The following is a 22,292-nucleotide window of genomic DNA, read 5'->3' as shown; positions in this document are numbered from 1 at the left end:
GCCATTTACCAACATCAAAGAAGACTGTGGAGGAGAACATTGAGGGGTTTGGGAAGATATAGAGCTCTGTTATGCGGGCAGTAATTCTGAGGTTACCTATTAGAACAATTAAATTGGTAAAATATCAGTATTGTTAATATTATTGTTATTGTGGCTATTGTTTTCTTTTTAATAACATTACATATACACATAAAATTTTGCATTGAACATTACAAGTAAAATTACGTATCTCTCCAACTTTTTGGCACTAGGTGTTTTCTAAAAAGCCTTTTATCTAAAATTATTTTAATATCATTGTTTGTCATAAAAATTTATTGAACACCTTCATTATGTTTAATTGCTGGGTACAATGAGATACATGGTCACTCCTCTTGAAAATTAGGAAAACAATATAAATAATTAAGGCAAATAGTAAAAGAAGAACCCATACATTAAATTGTAAATGAGGAATACTGGAAATCAGAGGAAACTGTGTTTGGGCATAAGGAGATGGGGTGGCCTGGAGCACAGGTTTCCAAGTGGGGGAACAGTATGAAATCAAATGGACGAGCCAGCAAAGGGCCAGCCAGGAGCAGAGCGGTCCATTAAAAGACTACAGTGATAGTCTAGGCCAAGAACATGGGGCCCCGGCCCGGGCAGTGGCAGTGAGAACAGAAAGATGACTGAAAGGCGCTGAGAGGAGGGATGACGTAGGGCCTGGCCTGAAGAGGAGAAGGGAGGAATCAAAGCTGGTTCTAAGAGTGGAGCTCAGGTCATTTGGGAGAGAAATGGCATCACTGACCGAAATGGGAATTAGAATGGGGAAAGGAGGAGCTTTGCTTGGCTATTTTGGATTTGGAGTGACAGTGAGACATTGACTTAGAACTCTTCAGCTGACATTTGGAGTTGCTCCAGTCATCTGGACAGGAGAGCTGCTGAGGTGGCTGTCCATGCGCCCGTGCGGGATGGCGCCTGGAGATGAGCTGGCCCTGGTTCAATAAGCAAGCAAAGTGCAGCTCTTAAAACACAGAATTGCACCCTCAGCCTGAACACAAAGCCTATTGTGCCCATCACAGGGCCTAAGTCTCATGCTCTCTGGTTGAATCAGGTCCAGTATGGGCTGCACTCAATTTCTGGGGACATATTTTAGGAAGCATTGGAGATTATTGGAAGTGATTGACCAGGGTGATGACAGAGAAGACTTAGAGGGACATGATAGTTGATTTCAGGTTTAAGGAAGGCTGCCACGCAGAAGAGGAAACAGACATCATTATTTTTCTTCTTGAAGGGAACACTAAGCTCAGAAGGCTGAAGTCTACAGAGGTGTAGGTTAGGAGCATAGTCACCTTCTAACATCTAGAGTATGAGCTGCCACATAGGTGGTTGTCAAAGGGCTTTAAGCAGAGGCTGAAGGAGAACCAGCTCTCAGGGAAGCTGCGGGAGAGCATTGCTGCACCAAGTTCAAGATTGACTTGGGCCACCTCCTGAGTTCTATCTTAAGATTCTCAAACTGTAGGCTTACTGATAGAGTATCAGGCTTGGTTTATATGGGAAAACATTTTCTAGTGTTGATTTAAAACTTATGAAAATGAATGGGAGACTCCTTTTTCCCTTTCTGTTTTGTGTTTTTTTAATCTATTTGTTGAACCCAGAAGTATCTGAGCATATCCTGTAACAATGCTGAAGCAGTAACAGGCCAGGGAAAATTGTTCTGACCCTCTCTCTCCTCCTTTTAACTCATGCCTGGGTCCAAGTGTGATCTTCTAAAATGAACAAGATGATATTGACCAACCACATCTGTGATTTCGATCTCTAAAGACACTTTCCAAAGGTTGTATCGGGAATAACAGACTGTTGATTGAATTATTGTAAGATGTCCCCAAAGGGTAGCCAGCAGTCAGCACATGTTAAGTGGGAAGGTGAGGAGGTGGTGTGTGTTGCTTCTGCATTGTACCTTTGGAAATTTAAAGGAGTCTCTCTGATCATAAGACTTTCTTATATTTGAACAGTGATTTATAAGTCTGAAAGAACTTTTAAAAACATGGTTTTATTTCATCATCTCCAACCTCTCCAATATAAGGAAGCTTATTGTATTACTTTAGAAATTCAGAACTTGAAGCTCGGAGAGAGTCCGTGTGTCACTCAAGATTACACAGAAAGCTGGTGCAAGAAAACTAACATCCATATTTTCTGACTCCTAGTCCAGATCTCTTTCCCTTATTTCCTCTTGGCTTAATTTTGGTTTAACAGTAATAACTTCTGTCGGAGGGATGGTAAAAAGGGTCCAGGCTAGGAAGCAGAGGGTCTGAGGCCTGGTTCTCTCTTTGTCGCTGATTAGTTGAATGGTCCCTAAAGTTCTTTATGCCTCAGTTTCTTCATTTGTAAAATAAAAGCATTGGCTATAACAACCTTGATATAGTCTGCTCTGAAATTCTAGGATTCACAGGTGCAAATGCAAAGTATGAAATGGATCCAAATGAATAAGGACCTTTAGGGACCCAGGAGGGAGACAATGACCTCGTATAGGCTCAGCTGAAAATTAGTGGGTCATCAGGAACTCTGCCCTTAGAACCCTTTCCCAAAATGGACACCACAGCCACATTCCCTAGCACGCCACTTAACACTCATCTAGAATCCTGTCCCATGCGACCTACTTGGTCTCGTCTTCCCTGCTACCTCTTTGTAAAACCCCCAACTCTGTTTGAAACAAGACTATTTGCTCTTCTCTAAACAATCTGTGTATTTTCACCTCTGCACTTTGACTCTTTCTGTTCCCTCCACCTGAATCTCCTCCTGTCCCTATCACCATATTTTCAAATCCTTCCCTATTTTTTAATGCCCAGCTAACATAATACCTCCCATGAGAAGCCCTTTGAACCTTCGCAGCATTTATTTACCTACATCCCTCTTATGTCCTTCAACATTTTCTGCTTATATTTTACAGACATGTTCTTCTTTCTCATACTACATTATAAACTCCTTGAAGACAGGGGCTCCATCTTACTGATCTTTCTATCCCCCACAGCACCTGGCCAGGTACCTTTCACAGAGGAAACACATGTATTGAATATATTATCAGCATGACGCATACAATAATACGAATAAGATTATTTTAATGACTAGATATCTAATAGTACTCTGGACACTTTACATGTGTGCAGAATCAGAAAAGTCTATAGCACAAAGTTAGAGATCATGTGGTTTAATTTCCTTCCTTTGAGGAAAATGAGGTCAAGGGAAGCTGACTACCTGACTGTGGTCACATTGCTCTTCTATTTAGAATAGAAACGAAACCAAATCAGCACTTTCTTAATCTCCAAACCGCCTCTTACCCATCATCCTCTGCCCTTTCTCTTCCCATATGGGACAATGTTAATTATACAACCGGATCAGAAACACGATGAATGGGACCACATATTCGCTGACATAATAAACTTCCAAAGCAGCTAAACCTAGCATTTCCTATTTCTTTTCAATCCTAATTTTACCTTTCCTGTCCACCTATCCTCTCTGGAAGAAAGATGCCTGACAGCATCGTCGGTCACCGTGGTGATTATCATCTTAAGGCAGGTGGAATGCTGAGTGCTCTGAGCCAGGGTTCAGCGGCCCCCACACAGGAGGCCACTTAGCATGTGGTTGTCACTCATGCTTTGAAAGGCCGTGCCTCCTTTTATCAAGCACTTCCCTGGCATGCTCTTCACAAGACTGAACCAAATGTATATTGGAGAAATATAGGAAAGCCGTGTCCAAGAAAACAAATACGTTATGGCATGAATTGATTAAGCTATAATAAGAATGTGTAACTTTTCATAGAGCATCTTGGCTCTTTCCCTTAATTGTGCATAAACATTTAATGAGTGCCTCTTTTGTGCCAGATACTTGCCATATTGTTTCATAACCAATGTCATGTCTGTTTCCTCTATTAGTGAGCTCTCGAAGTGTAGTGAAGAGGGTAGGTGAGGAAACAAAGGGTTAAAAGCCATTGGTAAATGGGTTAGAGAATTGTAAGGACTGAGTGCTGTGGAAATGGAGCTGAGGGCCCAACTGCCCAGCTGTGGGTTGGCAGTTGAGGGTTGAGCTGGCTTTTAAACTGTTTGAAGAAATTCATCAGCCAGACAAGGGAGTGGCAGGCATCCCAAATAGATTGAAAAGAATGTGCAAAGGTTCAGAGGTATAAGAGAGCCACGTCACATTCAAGGGAACTCCGAGGAGCGAGGAGTAGCAAAAGAGCAGGGTGTACTTGGGGCGAGTGGTAGGAGACAAAGCTGGTGAGGCCGGTAGAGGAGGCAGCGGGAAGGTGAGGGCTTTGTGTGCCCTGCTCTCTGGATCTTCACTTGCTGCTAGAAGGGAACAGGAACCACTGGAGGACCTTCATCTAGAAGGGACATGACCAGGTTGGATCTATTCCCCAGGACAACTCTGTAATGTTTTGCAGATGAGAAAAATGATTATAGAACTGAAATGCTGTTTACAAGGCTAATCGCTAAAAAATAGAAGCACTGGAACTCAAATGCAGGGGCTTTCCCAAGGGCCCTGGCGGCCATCATGGACAGGAAGGAATGTGCTGGGAGACCGGTGGGCTCTGGTCTAGATGTGAACTGTCTATAGCTTCCTATTCTCTCTCTCTCTGAAATTGTAGTAATGAATCATCTTCACTCCTCTCTCATAAAGCAACCAACCAACCAAACAAAAACAGCCTCAACTTTCCAACTTGCAAAGAGAAAGTGCCCCTGGGGAGACTTTTGCTCAAATTTTCTTGAGCTCAAGTGACTAAGGAGCTGGGACATCTCTTGATTCTTATAGAAACTGAGGGATTCCAGTGTTCTGGTCTCTTCTGCTTCTCCGTTGTTCTGTCTGAGATCTCATGTCCTTCAGGTAGACTCAGATGGCCTCTTCTTGAAGTAAAACATCACTAGTAAGTCTGCGTATGTTTATTCTGGAGGTGCAACCTTGGCTGGGGTGGCAATATAATTTTTGTGGTGAGTCCCGGGCAGAGGGAGCTACACAGAGATCCTGTCCAAAGAGAGCACTCAATTTTTGGACAACCATTGACCTGCCTTTGTGGATAGGAGGGAGGAGCTAAGAATGCTTTTAGGTGTGATGTCAGGTCACTGTCCCCTTTTGGAGCTGGTGCAAAAGTTTCTGTGAGACTCAGAGGTGATTCTCAAAACATGTAAGAGTCAATAAGACCGAGGCACTGACCAACAGGAATGGACACTGGCTCATATGGAACTTAACTGGCTGCCATACTGGCTGGCTATCAGCTCTGGGAATACACACTAGAGAAGGTACATCCTTTGCAGAAGTACTAATTTCAGATGCCTGTATGCATATAGCTAAGAGGTTAGGTTCTCTTTATCTTGAAGACCCTGGTTTGAGATGCTATATACTTCTGCTTATACCTGCTTTCTGAAGAGCACAGTGCGGACCAAGGGCACTGCCAGCTCCTACAGCTGAGGGGCCTGTTGGCTATAGCAGTGCTTCCTGGCACTGAACCAAACAGCTGCTCCTGTTCATCTGCCATCTTAGGGTGAGGAAAGGCGCTTCCATTCATTCAGGAGATTTTCCCTTCAAAGTTCTATCTGGACCCAAGAGTACTTTTGTCTTTTTATGCCTTAGAAGGTAAATAAAAAAGCATCATTTGAGTCCTCACTAAAAGTGGAAGATAAAACCTCACATTTCTTGAGTCTCTCTAAACTCAGTCTTTCTATTTGGACACTTTTACAATCGTTCTCCTGGGAAATGATTTGACTTGTACCAAAGAAGTTTTAGGAGAAAGAACAATCCATTAAGAAACTTCAATCCTTCACATAATGAATTAGAGCTTTTGCTCCATGCTCAAGGTCCTTTTCACACGTTACCTGTGAATGGATGTAGGGACACAACTGTTACAAATTACCCAGGAAAATGTAGCGCATATTTGTAACGTAGGTGATTAATCTATAGGAGCTCATGTGCATCAGATACCCAGGCAGCTGAGCGCCTAGTAATGTAGCATGTCCCTTCTAGCAAAATGATGGCAATACATCTAACCTGTAGGCAGTGCGCGGCTTCAGTGGTCCATCACAGAATTTCTGCTGATTGGGATCACATTTTCCACCCAGGCTTTCCATCTCTGCTCCAAGCTTAATGTTAAAACTCTTGGAGTTGCTGTCAGGACTTTCGGCACATTTGCTGGCAAAGTAATCAGTCTGGTACACTCGAATGGAGGCATTGTGCCTGTAATCCAGGTAGGAGGGCAGAGGGTGCTGTTGTTCTGGCTTCAGCTCATCACTGCCTGGAGGGAGAAAACCCACAGTGAAGGACTGACTTTTCTGTGATGTCAGCTATTTCTGCCTGGGTTTCTAAGCCTGCTTCCTCACCCACTATCTCTGGTCATCCCCAAAGTGCAGAATCTGTAATCTCCAAGGATGCTGTGAAATTCTCCCAGTGAAATGAATTTTAATTCACTTTTTCCAGAATAAATGATAAATAAAGTATATATAAACAAAATTACACACACACACACACACACACACACACACACACACACACACACTAAAATCTTGGATTGTGAGCATAATTTATTCCAGGAACAAACTACTCGTATTGCAAGACATTGCTTGTTTACCATGTTAAAATGTATTAGAAATGTTTGCTCGTCTTGCGGAACAGTCGCAAACCAACTTACTCACAATCCAAGATTTTACTACACACACACACACACACACACACACACACACACACCATCTCACTTTTCTAGGAAATACAATGTGTGTGTGAGACGGTACCTCATTAAATCAAATGATTTCATGTCCTACAACTCCAGCAAGTTGAACATTCCCCATTGTTGGAGCCAGCACACTCAATAAGCTGTCTACCTTGCCAATAACCATTGTAGCTGAGCTTAATAAGGAAATCCCTACAACCAGGGAACTAGGGAGAAGATAAGAGAAATCAAGTCCAAGGTCAGAGCAGTTGCCCCATCAGCACACTCCATGTGTCACACCCAGGCTGATAACTGCTTCGGGTACTATGTTATCTTGACTACAGTTTAATATTGGCTTGAAGTTGATCCCTCACGCAGAACACTTCCCAGAACTCTTTCCCTGTCCACCCAGCCTGCTGTGTGTTTTGGCACTGTGAACCAGTTTTGATGTTGTGTGGAGGAAAGCATAATTAGGAAGATAAATATTTATGGAGATCGGATACCATTTACACAGAACTTCAAGAAGTGGTATGGTAGGGTTTCATCACATCCTAGACCCTTGTTTAATAACATTTACTCAAAATGAGTAGATCTTGGACATACTATCTTGTTGGCAGTAGTTGAAAAGGAATGTAGCCTTTCGGATGAGTGTATATGCTACAAATGACATTCATGTGAGATGGATTGTTAGCTTAGATCACGGGGGTGGGGGGGGTTGTGCGGCTATCTTCAATAATTGAAACCACATGGCTGGAGAACAGCAGGCTGCTTTCTGGAGTATGGCTTCTTTTTGGCCACTGCCTTCTTCTATTCATGTAGTGAAACATTATCTTCACTGCAGCCTACTTAAATCTTTAAGTCTCTTCACAGTTCACCAATTTATCTCTATGAGGTGTGAGGAAATCTGGGACGTACACTGACCCTTGAAATTATTTAATTAATTATGGATGCCCAGCTTTAGTATAATTAAATAAAATGTAAAAGCACATAGACTGTAAGATACCCAGTGAGACTAAAATACTATTCAGCTCAAGCATTTGTCATAGGTTTCAAGTTTCCCATTGCCCACAAAGGGGCTAAAATAGTCAAGGATGCTTAAGCAATTCATGGGCAGCACCTTGAACAATTTTGAAAACTAGAAGACATGCAAAATATATTAACGCAATTCCAGTCACAAACATCTCTTTTGGAGAAATGATACACAAGACCTCAGTTTCAAATACACTTGTAGACACGTGTGCTCTCCAAACACGACACTACTGCAGGTGGTTTTGCAAATGCTGATACACATAATACGCTCTAAAGATCATGCTCAGTGCTTGCATGGAATATTGTTATAACTATTACCTAGTATTTGCCTGGTCCATAGGAATTAGGTAGATACTACGCAATTAGTAGACTAAAGCATGAAATACACTATTGAAAATTCAGTGGAAAAAGGAGGAATGCTTTTCATGATCATTTTTTTCCCTTTTTTCAAGCTTTTGAATATTTTTTGGGAATTGATGGGTGGTTTGGGAGCATGTGATTGGCAGAGGTATTTGAGCCAGAGAAGGGGGGAGACAGTTGAAGCACGCTGCTGCTTAATGGTAGACCAAAAGAGCAGTGAACAGGACTGAATGAGCAGTGAAGAAAACTGAATGAGTCTATACATGCAGTGCACTTCCCATAGTGCCTGGCACATAGTATGGGCTCAGTAAATGATGGCTACTGTTATTATTGTTGTGGTGGCTATTATTATTATTATTCACCCATTTAATAATTAAACTCAGCAGATAATCGGCTTTAGCGCTAAAAGAGTATTTGAACAGTTTCTTATTATATCTCAGTGCATCTATCAGAGAGATAGGGTGAACAACATAAAAATTAAGTTTTTCTACTCTTAAAAACGTGTCACAGGAGGGTCCCCACAGTGACCTTTGAGAAAGCAATCGTGTGTCTTACAGTAGCGTGAATTCAGGATCACTTACCATCAGCCTCTCTCACTACCACTGTGAAGTATTTCACAGCTCCATTGGTGTCGCTGAACCAGCTGCAGTTGAAAGTAAAGTTGATGGAAGATTTGCTAATGAGCACATCCTTTTTGTTCACACGAATATGTGGAGGTGGAGGAGGAGGACCTGGAGGATGGGCAGAAGGGAACCACAAAGGGTCACAACGCTGCTTTTACATATAAACAATCAGCAAAATGAAGGTCTCTATTCACCTGTGTGTGTGTGTGTGTGTGTGTGTGTGTGTGTGTGTGTGTGTGTGTTTAAATCTTATAATCAGGAAAACCTCCTCTTCTGCTGAAGGGAAGCAGGCAGAGGAAGTGATTTGCCAGTGGCACATTAAACATAATGAAAGAGGCAGCTCCTCAGCAGGATTTCCTGAAGTTGTAGCATCAAATTGCTTAAAAGCTCCATTATAGCTCTAACTATATCAGGCAAAGTGATGTATTCAAATAATAACTCGTTTAGGTACTTTAAGATCATTTAACTTGTTTGCTGCCAGGACACTTTACAAAGAAAAATGTTTCCATCTCCCAGAGCATCGTAGTGACGACATGAATGCCAATGTGGAAGTGCACGGTATACCAGTGAATAGCAGTGAGAAAGAGGGTAGAGAAAGGTAAGTAACTGGTGCCCACTTACGGTCTATCATTGTGATAGTGCTGTCTTCAACCACCTCGCTGGTCATGCCAGCTGACTGCACCTTGATGGACACCAGGTACCTCTTATGGGGCACTAGCATCATAATATTGAGCAGGGATTTTTCTTTCTCCAGCTTTTTGGAGAACTCAACTTCTTGAGTGTCCATTTTCCGGCATTCGATGTTATACCCATCAAAATCAGAATCAGGAGGGATCCAAGAACAGGCAATGGCCGTGGAGTTCTGAGGCCGGCAATGCAGGTTTTGTATCTTGTCTGGCTCTAACGGAGAGAGAGGAAGGAACACTTTTCACAAGTCTGTGAGACTTTTTTTAAAATTTTTATTTTTTTATCTCTTTTGGGTCTAAACAGCTTGGAGATCTAAATAAATAATTCCCAAACTTTATTTGGATTGTTTTCTGAGGAGAAAAATTATAGCTCTCCAAGGGGATTTCTGCCTGCCAGACCCCACTTTGAGAAACATTAGAAGTCAAAATGCGGTCCCTTCAGAAAAATCACCAGGTGCTAACATGATTGGAAACACAAATGCACACGTGGGCATTGAAATTGAGTGGCAGAGGTCAGATAGAGGTCAAAAGTGCAGCCTGGCCTGCCTGAATTTAAATTCTATTTACCATCTATGCATTCTTGGACAAGTTACTTAACATATCTGTGCCCCATCTGTAAAGTGGGAAAATTAAGATAGCCAAAAATCATATGGTCATTGTGATGATTCAATGAGTTGAAACATGCACAGCCACCCAGAACTGTGGCTAGTATATGCATAATAACTGCTCAATAAATGCTAGCTTTTATAATAAGGAAAATAGGAAATAGAATTGCTGACTTGTTACCCACTAGGCTCTGGCTTCTGTCCCCCTCTTCCATTTTTTGCCTGCCCTTCCCTGATCACAGGCCATGGCGCTGGAACTGCTTGTGGTTCCCCATGTACACCAAGCTGTTCCACGCCTCTGTGCGTTTGGTCATTCAGTTTCTTCTGCTTGACAGTATCTGAACCAGCTGCATGCCCACCATCTCTAATTATGTATGTATCTATGAAGCTAAATTGTATGACTTAGAGAAGTAATTTTTGAATTTAAAATTTTGGCAGCCGAGCCATTTATAAAAGAAAAGTTCTGAGTTCCCCTATATGGAAAAGCAGAGGGGTTCTGGTAATGTGTGTTTTTTTTTTTTTTTTAGCTGAGCCATCCTGCCACCTGTTGGCAGCTCAGCAGCTGCTCAGCTCGGGCTGGACTCGAACCGCTGTTGCTCAGAGCTCAAACTCTTGAGCAAGCTCTTAACCAACTGAGCCACTTGGCCGGCACCTGGTAATATGCTTTAAGCGTGCATTAGGTCAGGAGTGCTATGCCGAGTGACCTTGCTAAGACGTCCCTTGCCTTGTTCCCTTTCCCCAGGGATTTCCAAGGAGCCTTCAGGCTCTGGAATAGAACTGGAAAACCTAGGTCTAGACCACCTAATTTCATACCAGGAGTCAAAGGCTTCATACATATTAAATTTTAAAAGCCTGCCCATTGTTCTGTTGACCATAGCACAACATATAGTAACAATTCTCAGATGACAATAATCAATGATATCAACCCATCACAAAGCTCACAAAAATACCATATAATATGGAGAGGGATTTAAAAAAATAAGGTAAAAGACAGTGATTCTTGACCTTAAGAACACCAAACAGGAAAAAACCCATTCCATTTCATTGTTGGATTTTCGTGGTCCCTGTTACAAATTTCATCCTGTTCTCTTTTCTCCACCTCCCCCACTTCCCTAAATTAGAATTGTAGGTTCATTCATCAACCTTGTAGATAAGACTGCCTACATAATCTTCAGGACCCAGGGCCAAGTGAAACATGATGCCTCTTGCTCAAAATATTAAGAATTTTAAGATGGTGATAGCAGAGACTTAAACCAAGTGTGGAGCCCCTCTAAACATGGGGCCCTGTGTGTCTGCACAGTTGGTGACACCAGGCCTGCTTGTAGTGTAGATCATCCTTTGAGCTCATGAAGGACACACTACATAGGTGATCTGGGAACTATGTGGAGACAGCACTGTCCCTCTCAGAGCAGTACCTGCTGCTCTGACAACCTACCTTTTCCTGACGCATACTCTGTCATGGGAGTCCTTGTCCTTAATAACCTTGACTTTGAAACACTCAGCATCTGTGTGCCACTCAATGAATTCCTGTTTCACATCAAGGTCTACAAATGTCAGCTAAGTCACAACAGATTAGACAAGGATGATTTAGAGAAATAATCAAACCTAAGGCTTTTCAGGATAGGGGAAGAGTTGGCCTTTGAGGCAAGCAATAATTGTGTCTTTTCATACATTAACTGCTTGTGACTCTTTTGAACTCCATTCAAACCAAGTCACAGCCAAAACCCAAAGACACCTTCTCTTTCAGCCTTGGAGAAAATCTGTTAAAATATCCTGCCTAATCCATAATTCAGATAATTTGCACAAAGAATGATATGAAAACTTGTTTCAACCTCCTCTCTCAGTTCCTTCTCTCTCCTCCTTTTCACCTCTAAATCACACTTGTTTTCCAAGACTCAGGTCCTGTCCCATTCACTAAGAAATGAGTACATGCACTTTTCTAGGGACTACGAAGAGTAGAGTGGTGAATACAACATCAGCCCTAACTTCTAAGAAGGGAGAGGGGTCTGAAATAACCATAATACAAGGTAGAAAGGAAAAGGTACCAGAAGAAACGGGGGAAAATGATGTTGTGTGGCGGGGCAGACAACTTTCCATTGCTGGCGTCAGTGGTGGGCAGGAGTTAGCAAAGACGTTGGCAGAGATGATACCTTGCCAAGATATTGAGGAAGGGCATTTTAGGCAGAGAAAACCATAAACTCAAGCACTCAGGGTGGGGCTTGGGGGAGCTGGAAGGTGGGTGACCTGGAACTGCAAATTAGTCATCATAGCTGGAGTGTATTTGTGAGTAACGGTCCTGAAATGGTTTTACATGAGAACTATAAACTTCTATTTTGTTTAATCCTCATATTTTGGGTTTTGTGTTACTCAAAGCCAAACCCAACCATAATAAATGCAACCCTCAAAGCTCCTTCAGCTGTCCCTCATACAGTTCAGCACCAAGTCCCCCTGTGTGCTGGTGGCGCTCCTCTTGGGTGTTACCATTTGGTGAATGCCTCTCTTCAATTCTAGCATCCAGGACTGAATACAATACTTCAGATGTGATCTGACTGGCCCAGCCCCTCCTGAGCTCTTAAACTGCACACCTGTGATTCAATTACACAGCCCACTACACGAAACTGAAAACCCACCCTTAGGCTGCTATAAACTAAAACTCTTAGTTCTTTTTTATATATTTCCCTTGACACCAACTATTTGATCCCAAACTGCTCTTTGGATACAATATGGAGTACAAGTTATAATTGTTATAGCATTAGTATTTGTTGAATAAACAAAACAACTACTTGCTTAAATTTCTAATTTTCAACTACATATTTTATCAGCAAACACTAACTATCTGATCTGGTCTTAGAAGCTACATTTACTAGGTATTATTGAAAAATAAACATTTGGGTCAAGGATCCTATACTGAGAACCTTTGTTTCTTTGAGGTTTGTTGCATTGATTCCAAAATGCCCTTGGGAAGAAACTGATATATATTTCATTGTTGAAATACTTTTATCTTTGGAATTTACAGCAATATAACTGATCTCTCTGTTTTCAGTTTGCCCCTTTCAATATATTCTCTACACTGTACCCAGAGTGACTTTCTAAAGTGCAAATCTGATTATATCTTGGTCAAAAATTCTTCAGTGGTTCCAATTGATTGAGGATAAAGTTCAAAGTCGTTACCATCGCTCACAAGACATTTTATGAACTGATTCTTCTAATCTGCACCTTTTATGTTCTAGCCAACTAAACTTCTTTCTGTTCCTTCCCCCTGCCTGGTCTTGGAATATTTTATTCTCTGAATCTGGAATATTCTCGACTTCCTTCGCCATCTCCATCTGGAGAATCTTATTCTTTCCTTGGGTTTTGCTTTGGATGTTTCTTCTCCTAGGAAGCTGCCTTGCATTGGGTCAGATGCCCCGATCATGGGTTTCTATCGTGCCAAATACTCCCTTCATCATACCCAAAATGTAACTGTTTTTAATGATAGTACCTCCCACTCAATTGTAAGCTCCATGAAGTCAGAGATTATTTCTTTACTGTTCCTTGTTGTTACTGCTGAATGAGTAAACAAATCTATCCAGGCTTCTGCCTGAATTCAAATCTAACCAATCCCAAGTAAAAATGTGGATGTATATCAAGCTCCATCAGAATATGATGTTGCAACACATACTTCCCCCTCACTCCATTTGAAAACCAAGAGTAGTAAAACACGTCATACTTGTCCTCACGGATCCAGAAATTGGTCTGCTGTAAGTTTTCCAGGAATCACCACTGACAGTCTTGACACTGAATTGATAGGATCTCCCTGGACGAAGGCCATACACAATGCGCCCTTCTGACTTTCTGTTGCTGTAGGGGTTGAAGACCGTGATGGCATCTCTGGGTAACCACTGCAGCTCAAAGTCATCATAGTCTGTCCAGTCTGGTGGCCCCTTCCAGGTGATGGCCAAGGATATGTTTGCAACATCGGCAAATGATATAAGACTGGGAGGACTTGGGGCTGTACGTAGGAGAAAGTAAAAAATCAAGTAATCACTTCCATGCTGTGACATATACAAATGAGATAGCTGAGTAACATCAGACATACTTTTAATGTACTTGGTAGGAAGACATGATACGATAATATAATAATAGGAGTTTCCATTTGTAGTGGTTACTATGTGTAAGGCACTGTCCTCAAGTGTTTTATGTACATTTTCTTTCATTTTCATAACCAGGGCTTCCTTATCAGGGTGATGTGGAGCACGAGTGTGCCCCGCATGGGTTACATGTGCACAAAGGCATTGATTCCATCAGATTTGGGGATGGGAGGGCTAGGATCCACAGACTATGTCCAATTGCACATGGCCTTGTTCACTGACCCCAGGGTGGTGCACAGATATATTAACATCATCTGTGTGTGCCCAAGAAATAAAAAAAATATTTAGGAAGCACTGCTCATAGCAACACAGTGAGGATGTATGTGATTATCCCCATTTTATAGATAAGAAAACAGAGCCTTAGAGATGCTCACGGGCCCGCTCAGCTTCACTTAAGTAAGTGGCAGAGCTAAGCTAAGGATGTAGATCCTTTTCACTGAAGTCTGTTTCCTTTGTCCACTGTACCATAGTGCCTTCCCAAGTTGATGGGGTAGCACATAGCACACCATGATTGATTTCCTTCTTATTAAAACCATAATAAAAATGTGTCTTTGGAAGCTACTTCCCACCAATACTTGGCCATTGGCAACTGGGCCTCTTACCTGTTCTGCTCTCCCCCGTGACTTTGTTGCTAAGATCTCCACTGTGAGTTACCACACACAGTGTGTACTTCCTTCCAGGAACAAGACCATGAAAACGCCACTCTGTCAGGCCTTTGTCTTTCCAGTTTTCCTTCTCTGTGCCATTGGGGTTATAGAGAATCAGCTCATAAAAGTCGAAGTCCCCAGGGGCTGGACTCCAGCTGAACCAGAGACTGTCTGTCATATTCCGATTGGATCCCTTGAGGTTACTCACAGAGGCTGGGACTTAAACAGAGGGGAAAATCTTTACTAAAAACAAAATAGAAACGAAGGCATTTTGGCCCATAGGTGAAAACATAAGCTATGCTGGGCTTATATGGGTGAGTAGTTCCTATTGTAGAGTCAGGTCTTGCTTATATTTCAGGTCACTTAAATTTAGGGGAATGTGGACGAGAGATGTGATACAAATTAAAATTTAAAAAAACACAAAGAGGGGCCGGCCGAGTGGCTCAGTTGGTTAAGAGTGCGAATTCTGAGCAACAGAGTCGCTGGTTCAATTCCCACATGGGCCAGTGAGCTGCACCTGAGCTGAGCTGTCACTGAGCTTCCAACAGGTGGCAGAATGACTCAGCTGGTGAGAGCACGTGCTCCTAACAACAAAATTGCCAGTTTGACTCCCGCATGGGATGGGGGGCTGTGCCCCCCCACAACTAAGATTGAACATGGCACCTTGAGCTGAGCTGCCGTGAGCTGCCAACAGGCAGCCAGATGGTGACTGGACTTAGAGTTGAGCTAGCTGCGTTCTCCACAACTAAGATTGAAGGACAACTACTTGGCTGTTTCCCTTCCCCAATTCCCCAACACTGTTCCCCTTCCCCAATTCCCCAATAAAATCTTTAAATAAAAAAATAACCAAAAAATCCCCCCCACAAAGGTGGTGACTTCTATATGTTTGCCACATGTACTCTGATGAACGCATGAAATGAAATCTTCAGAAATGACTAATTAAAACTGGTCAAATAATTTATACCTTAGCTTATAAAAACCCTGAAAATATTCATAAAAAGTTCCCCTCCAGTCAGGCCCATCTCACTCATGGCCACCATATCCTAACAGTCCTCTCTGGGTCTCTTTACCTCCTCTCCACCCACTTTTAGGTTTTCAGTTCTCACATGCTCTTTCCTACCAAAATCTTTATTAACAGTCACTTCCACCATTGTATAAATTAGTTACACTGGCACCTGTCCCATGGGTATGTAAGCATCATCATTCTTTGGAGAGTGAAGACTCTTGTCCCTTATTGGAGGAACTTTAAATATTACTGAGCAGATAAGGGAAGATGTGCAGAGTGTAGATTGCATAGACACCCAAGCAAGTCTATTCATGATTTAGGCTAATCTGCTGCTCTTTTTCATTCCCTTCAAAAGACAAACTGAGGACTTCTGTTGGGTGCCTAGAATGTTCACATGGCTCCACTCACCTTGAGGTCTCAGCTGAAATGCCTTCTCTGTCTAACATAGTTTCTTGTCCTGCCAAGTTGCTCTGTGTCACAACATACTGTTTATTTCCTTCATAGAATTGAAATAATCTCCTTCCCTTTAAAATCTGCTATCCTAGCCCCTTCCCCTTTCCACTAATGTAGAGCTCTACTAGATTAGGGGTGTAGTCTTTCTTGTTCCCTGGGACACCAGAGCACTTAAAAACCATTGTCCATGAAATTTAAAAAAAATGAATAGAAAAAATGAGATAATGGACTCTAATTCTGGAAGAAGAGTAGATTCAGTTTCTTATTTGCAGCCCAAAGAGGTGTTTCTTCCTCTCATTTTCCTAGAACTCTTGGTATTTATTTCATCCAGTACTGTGGGGTTTTTTTGTTTTGTTTTGTTTTGAAGATTTTTTTAATTGGGGAATTGGGGGAGGGGAACAGCATTGGGGAATCGAGGAAGGGGAACAGACAAGTTGCTGTCCTTTTGTTCTTCAGTCTAGTTGTGGAGGACGTCGCTTCACTGGCTCATGTTGGTATTGTGATCACTGCGCTCTTCCCGGGTGAGGCAGCTGCTTGCTGGCCATTGGACAGCTGCTGATGGTGGCTCACAGCAGCTCACACCAGCTGCCGGCCATTCATGGTAGCTTACGGAAGCCCACTGCAGCCCCAATGCAGCCTACGCCGTCACCAGCGACTCACGGCAGCCCAGCTCCAGGTCAAGCTGTTGTTCACCATCTTAGCTGTAGAGGGTGCAGCATCACTGGCCCTCATGTGGGATCCAAACTGGGGCCCTGCTGCTCAGAGCTGGTGCTCCCAAGCCAACTGTTAACCAAAGCGCCACTCGACCGGCCCTTCAGTACTGTGGTTTTGATTCACAGCAGTCTTTGCTTGTTGGTCCCCTTTGTAGTTGTCCTTCTCTAGACCTGCCCTCTCTCTACTCCATCTATTTCTCGTAGAAAGGTGAAGGGCACAGCTTGAATTCAGCCATGATGGGTTACGACCTGCTTGCAACTGGAAGAGCCAGATTCATTTTTTTATTTTCACCAAACCCTATGAGATAAACAAGTAAAGGCAGCAGTGCAGAAGCCAGTACCAAAACGATTCTGATATATGATCAAAGGCCTGCGTTAGGGTCAGAAAGCCTCAAAGTCACAAATTCATATAAAGCTATAACCTAGATAGAATAGGAAACTAAGGACAAATCAAGGAAAAGCCAGTGACTACTGCGACAGTTTCCCGACTATTCATTACTGCTGAGGTTTGGATCTTACCTGTTCTACCAAATATGAAAGACTCATTAGACAGCTCCCCACTGTGAGTTACAATCACCATTTTGTACATTCGACCTTGTAGCAAATTTTGGAAAGAAAAGCTCTGGACTTGTGGGTCAACTTGAGCTCTCTCCTGAAGAGTCCGATCTGGGTTGTACAGGAAGATGTTGTACCAGTTGAGCTCTCCCTCCGAGGTGGTCCAGCTAAAGGCCAGGTGTCTGGTGGAGTTTTCTGTGATCCTCAGATTGGTGACGGCTGCTGGGACTGGAAAAGTTGAGAAGCAAGAGAGTGAGACTGAATTTTGGCACGTCCCTGAAATAGCCCAGGACTGACACATGCATAGACTCACTCAAACATCACCTCAAAACACATGGTGCCTGCCTTTAAAAAATACTGACTTCATGGGCCCCCCCAAAGCAAAAAAATCTGAGTATTGTGAATAATTGATGCTGAAACAAAACCACAAGGGAACAAAGAAAACCAGTAATGGGAAAGTATCTTCAAAGACCCTTTTTGGGTATAGAATAAATGTTTATCTGACATGTGTGACTAAATGCTTTTCTAATTCTAAGAGCTATCAGAGATCAGAGATCAAAAAATTATCTCTGAATGCCATCTGAGAGCTAAGAAATGGCCATTGGAGGGAAGGACAGTGGGGAGGAGAAAGTGGGTGGGAAAGAAAAGGAAAGGCAGACAGAAAGGGGATTAGATTCAGGGATGGGAGAGAGAAGCAAGAGGAAAAGCCAAAACCATTATTTGAAAAAAGTTTACATTAGGGTTTTGTAATTGCTTTGACCTTTAGTGCACCCTGTTGGCAGGATGACCAACTGCCAACAGAAATGACCTGCTTTGCAACTGTTGGCACAGATGCTGCCTGACTCCACAGAAGTCTTAAGATGCCGGTGAAAACAGAGCAGGACATCTGTCTCCATCTCTCCTGGGTTTTCTTCCCTCACTTTCTTCCAAACACTTTCTTAGGCTCTTTTGCTTTCTTTCTCTCCTTATGCCAGGCCCTTAAAAGTTGGTATTTTCCATGGTTCTATCCTTTGTCCCCTTCATATCCTATAATACTAGGTAAGCAATCCATCTCACTCACTTTATGAATTACTATGGTCTGAATTTCCCTCCCCCAAACTCGTATGTTGACACCTAACCCCCAAGGTGATGGTATTAGAAGGTACAGCCATTGGGGGGTGATTAGGTCATGAGGGTGGAGCCCTCATGAGCAGGATTAGTGCCCTAAGAAGAGGCCCCAGAGAGCCCTTTCCCCCTCCCACCATGTGAAGACACAGAGAGAAGGTACCATCTATGAACTAGAAAGCGGGTTCTCACCAGACACCAAGTCAAACCTACTGGTGCCTTGATCTCAGACTTTCAGCCTCAGAAATGTGAGAAATAAATGTTTGTTGTTTAAGCCACCCAAATTATGGTATTTTTGTTATAGCGCCCTGAACAGACTAAGGTATGGATGTAACGAGAATTTTTGTCCAAATCTTTGTCTCTAGCTCATTTTTCTGATCTTGGGCCTATATTTTCAATTACCTATGATCACCTCTCTCAGCAATCAATCAGACCTCTCAAACTCAGTCCAGAACTGAACTCGATACATAATTTCTCCTTGAAACTCCCTCCTCCTGTTTCTATTATCTCAATTAATGGCATTTCTTGGACCACACACCCCAGGTAGAAACTCTGGCATTTTCTGTTTCTCCTTCTCTACTCTACTCAGCCACCGAGTGTCATCTTATCTAATGGAGAAATATTGGACTGTATCTACTGCACTTCATCAGGGCTCCTGCGGGAGTTTAGCTTTTGACCCTTATCATTTCTACAACTGCAGCTGGTTCATACCCCAGTTACCTTTCTGACCACATTCCCCACTGCGTTCCTACTCACTCTGCTCCAGCTGTACTGACCTCTTCTCCGCCAACAGGCTGTCACATTCCCATCGCAGGATCTTTGCCTTGCTGTTCGCTCTGGTTGGGGATACTCTTCCTCAAATATCGGCCCGATCCTCTTTCTCACTTCTTTCAGATTTTTGTTGAAATGTCACCTTCTCAACAAAACTTTTGAGGACTGTACTATCTAAAACTGCAAGCCTGGTCCAACACTTGCTATCTCCCTTTCCTGCTTTAATTTTCTCTTTGGTATTTATTACCGTCTAACCTACAATATTTTTTACTTAACTTATTTTGTGTATTGCCTTTCTCCCCACTAGAATACATACTTCATGACCATGAGGATTTGTTTTATTCACTTCTGTGTATCCAGCTTTTAGAACAGTTCCTTGCACATACTAGGTGCTCAATAACAAATGAATTAATGAACAGGTCTTCCGGCCTCTGGTCTCGTCTCCATTCAATACATCCCCCATTGCCATCTGATTTATCTTTTTTATGCATTTTTATACAAAACCTTCACTCTCTAGCTGAAACACTTTTATTCCTCCTCACTGCTTACAAGATGAAAAATAAAATTCCAGGAAAGGCTCACCAGGCACTCTCTAATCTGGCCTCAACCTGCCTTTCCAGCCTCACTCTCCATCACGCAACACACACTTTAGCCACCCACAAAATCTCACTGTTCCTTCTCACACCTTTCCGCTTGGCATGGGGTGTCTGTCTATCTTCTCTCCATGTGGAGAATTGTTTCACCCTTCATGATAGTACTGAAATGTCACTTTTATGAAGACTTTCCAATTTTACCCAACCCATGTTCCCCTTAATACTGGACATTCCTCTTATATAAAACCCTTATCACAATGCATTGTCATTATTTGTTCATGTGACTTTCTCCCTCACTAGTCAGTCAGCTCTTCCAGGATAAGAAGCATGCCTAATTCATCTTCATGTCCCTGTCACCACCATACCCCCTTGCTAGGTACTTAATAAATAAGTAATCCATTAGACCAGTGATATTGTCTGAATAACGACCCCCAAAGATGTTCCTGTTGTAATCCTCAGAACCTATGAATTTATTACTTTATGTGGCAAAAAGGACTTTGTAGATATGACTAAGTTAAGGATCTTCAGATGGGGAGCTTATCCTGGCTTGTTCCGGTGGCAACCAATGTAATCACAAAGGTCAAAAGACGGAAGAGGGCGGCAAAAGAGAAAAGGAGATATGGTGACAGACACAGAGGTTGGAGTGATGCCAATGCTGGAAAGGAGCCATGAACCAAGGAATGTGAGCGGCCCTTAGAAGCTGATAAGGGCAAGGAATGGCTTCTCCCACTAAAGTCTCTACAAGAAACACAGCCCTGCTGATATGTAGCACCTTCATTTTAGCCCCATAAGACCTATCTTCAGATTCTGACCTCTAACATTATGAGATAATAAATTTGTGTTGTTTTAAGCTGCTATATTTGTGGTAATTTATTACAGCATTCATAAGGAACTAAAAGAGCCAGTTTTGATGAATAATCTCAAATGGAATGTGGCAGGCTGAAGGCTGTGTGAATAGGCCGACTGACAAGGAAGTGGTAAATTATAGAGAATGTTCCTACTGTATCAAGAAATAATGTATCATCTCCCAATTTTGCGTTGTCCCTCTGAGGCTTCTGTTCTTAAGAAATAGCAGACAAGGAGATATCTCCTACAAAACAATAAGCTGTGTGAATTACCTGTTCGGCCTTCGGTTTGGGCTTCCTTGCTAAAGAGGCCTCCACTGACAGTTAGGATCTGTATCTTGTATTTCTTTCCTGGTGTTAGGTCTTCAAATTTGTGCTGCTTAGTGGTGGCTGGCTCTGATGTGTTACTCAGAAGGATCCCATTTTCATTGAGAAGCAGGATGTCATATCTTTCTGCTACGCCAATGGCTTTTTGCCAGCTTACTATTAAGGAATGACTGCTGTATACATTGTCTGCCATTATACCTTGGACAGACGCTGGGACTGCAAAGGAAGAAGAGAAGCAAGTTCCATCACTTAGGGTAAAGTAACCAATTGAGAAAAACTCTCCTAAATCAACTGCAGAGAGAAGATGAGGCCTTGTTATTGCATTGACACTTTCTGTGTGCCCTTAGGAGAAAATGTTTCTTGGCCTGAATTATCAGTGTAACTGCTTTGATTCTCCTTTTTTAAAAATTTTTTTATTTTTCTGATTTTAGGCAGGATCTTGAAATCAAACAAGTAGAAAAATTAGTGAAAGTAACACTAAGAAAAATGCAAAGTGATGCATATCTATGTATCTAGAACATGGAAAAATGCTGAACAAATTTACATTCAATGAATATAGTTTGGATGACTGAATTATGTGGCTTGTTTGGACTTTCTTCCCAAGATTAACTCAAGTCAAAATTTCAAGCAAAATTTCAAGCCTTGACCTAAGCAGTTGTATATAACAGTGTTTGTACTCTGGCTCCTGATGTGAAAGGCAAAAGAGTATTATTTGTTAATGTTTCCTGTCCTGGGCTTGTATTTTTTCTGTTTCTACATAATCTTCGTAGATCTCATCCACTATCATGGTTTCAATTGTTACCCATATGGTGATTATTCTCAAGTCTGAACGCTCAGATCAGCTCTCTCTCTTATTTTTGCAAATGACATCTCTCTCTGGATGTTCCACAGATGTCCAATACTCAAGATGCCCAAATTGGACTCACCTCCCTCTCATAACTTCCTTATTGTTCTTTGTTTCTATCTCTTGGTCCAAGTCAGAAACTTGGATTGTCACTCTTACCCCTTTACATAAAATTAATCATGAGTCTTATAATTTCGGTCTCCTAAATCTTACTCCTCTTGGTTTTTTTTTTTTTTTAACTGGGGAATTGGGAGATGGGAACAGCACTGGGGATTTGGAGGAAGAGGAACAAACAAGTTGCTGTCCTTTTGTTCTTCAGTCTAGTTGTGGAGGA

General features: G+C 42.2%; 1 protein-coding gene across 1 annotated transcript in view; it reads right to left on the bottom strand.

The window, feature by feature from the left end:
- PTPRB (protein tyrosine phosphatase receptor type B) overlaps nucleotides 1–22,292 on the bottom strand; it is a 123,413-nt gene that overhangs the window by 25,972 nt on the left and 75,149 nt on the right. The window contains exons 15-22 of the mRNA XM_019651766.1: nucleotides 21,061–21,330; nucleotides 17,439–17,702; nucleotides 14,703–14,966; nucleotides 13,680–13,961; nucleotides 9,301–9,579; nucleotides 8,638–8,787; nucleotides 6,013–6,256; nucleotides 878–968 (exon numbers count right to left, since the gene is read on the bottom strand). Coding sequence (XP_019507311.1) covers nucleotides 878–968; nucleotides 6,013–6,256; nucleotides 8,638–8,787; nucleotides 9,301–9,579; nucleotides 13,680–13,961; nucleotides 14,703–14,966; nucleotides 17,439–17,702; nucleotides 21,061–21,330 — 1,844 coding nt within the window. The remainder of the gene's footprint in view (nucleotides 1–877; nucleotides 969–6,012; nucleotides 6,257–8,637; nucleotides 8,788–9,300; nucleotides 9,580–13,679; nucleotides 13,962–14,702; nucleotides 14,967–17,438; nucleotides 17,703–21,060; nucleotides 21,331–22,292) is intronic.

The sequence above is a fragment of the Hipposideros armiger genome, unplaced genomic scaffold, assembly GCF_001890085.2.
Source record: "Hipposideros armiger isolate ML-2016 unplaced genomic scaffold, ASM189008v1 scaffold_166, whole genome shotgun sequence".
Lineage (NCBI taxonomy): Eukaryota > Metazoa > Chordata > Mammalia > Chiroptera > Hipposideridae > Hipposideros > Hipposideros armiger.
Note: the sequence above shows the minus strand (reverse complement) of the source record. Positions and strands in the feature narration are given on the sequence as shown.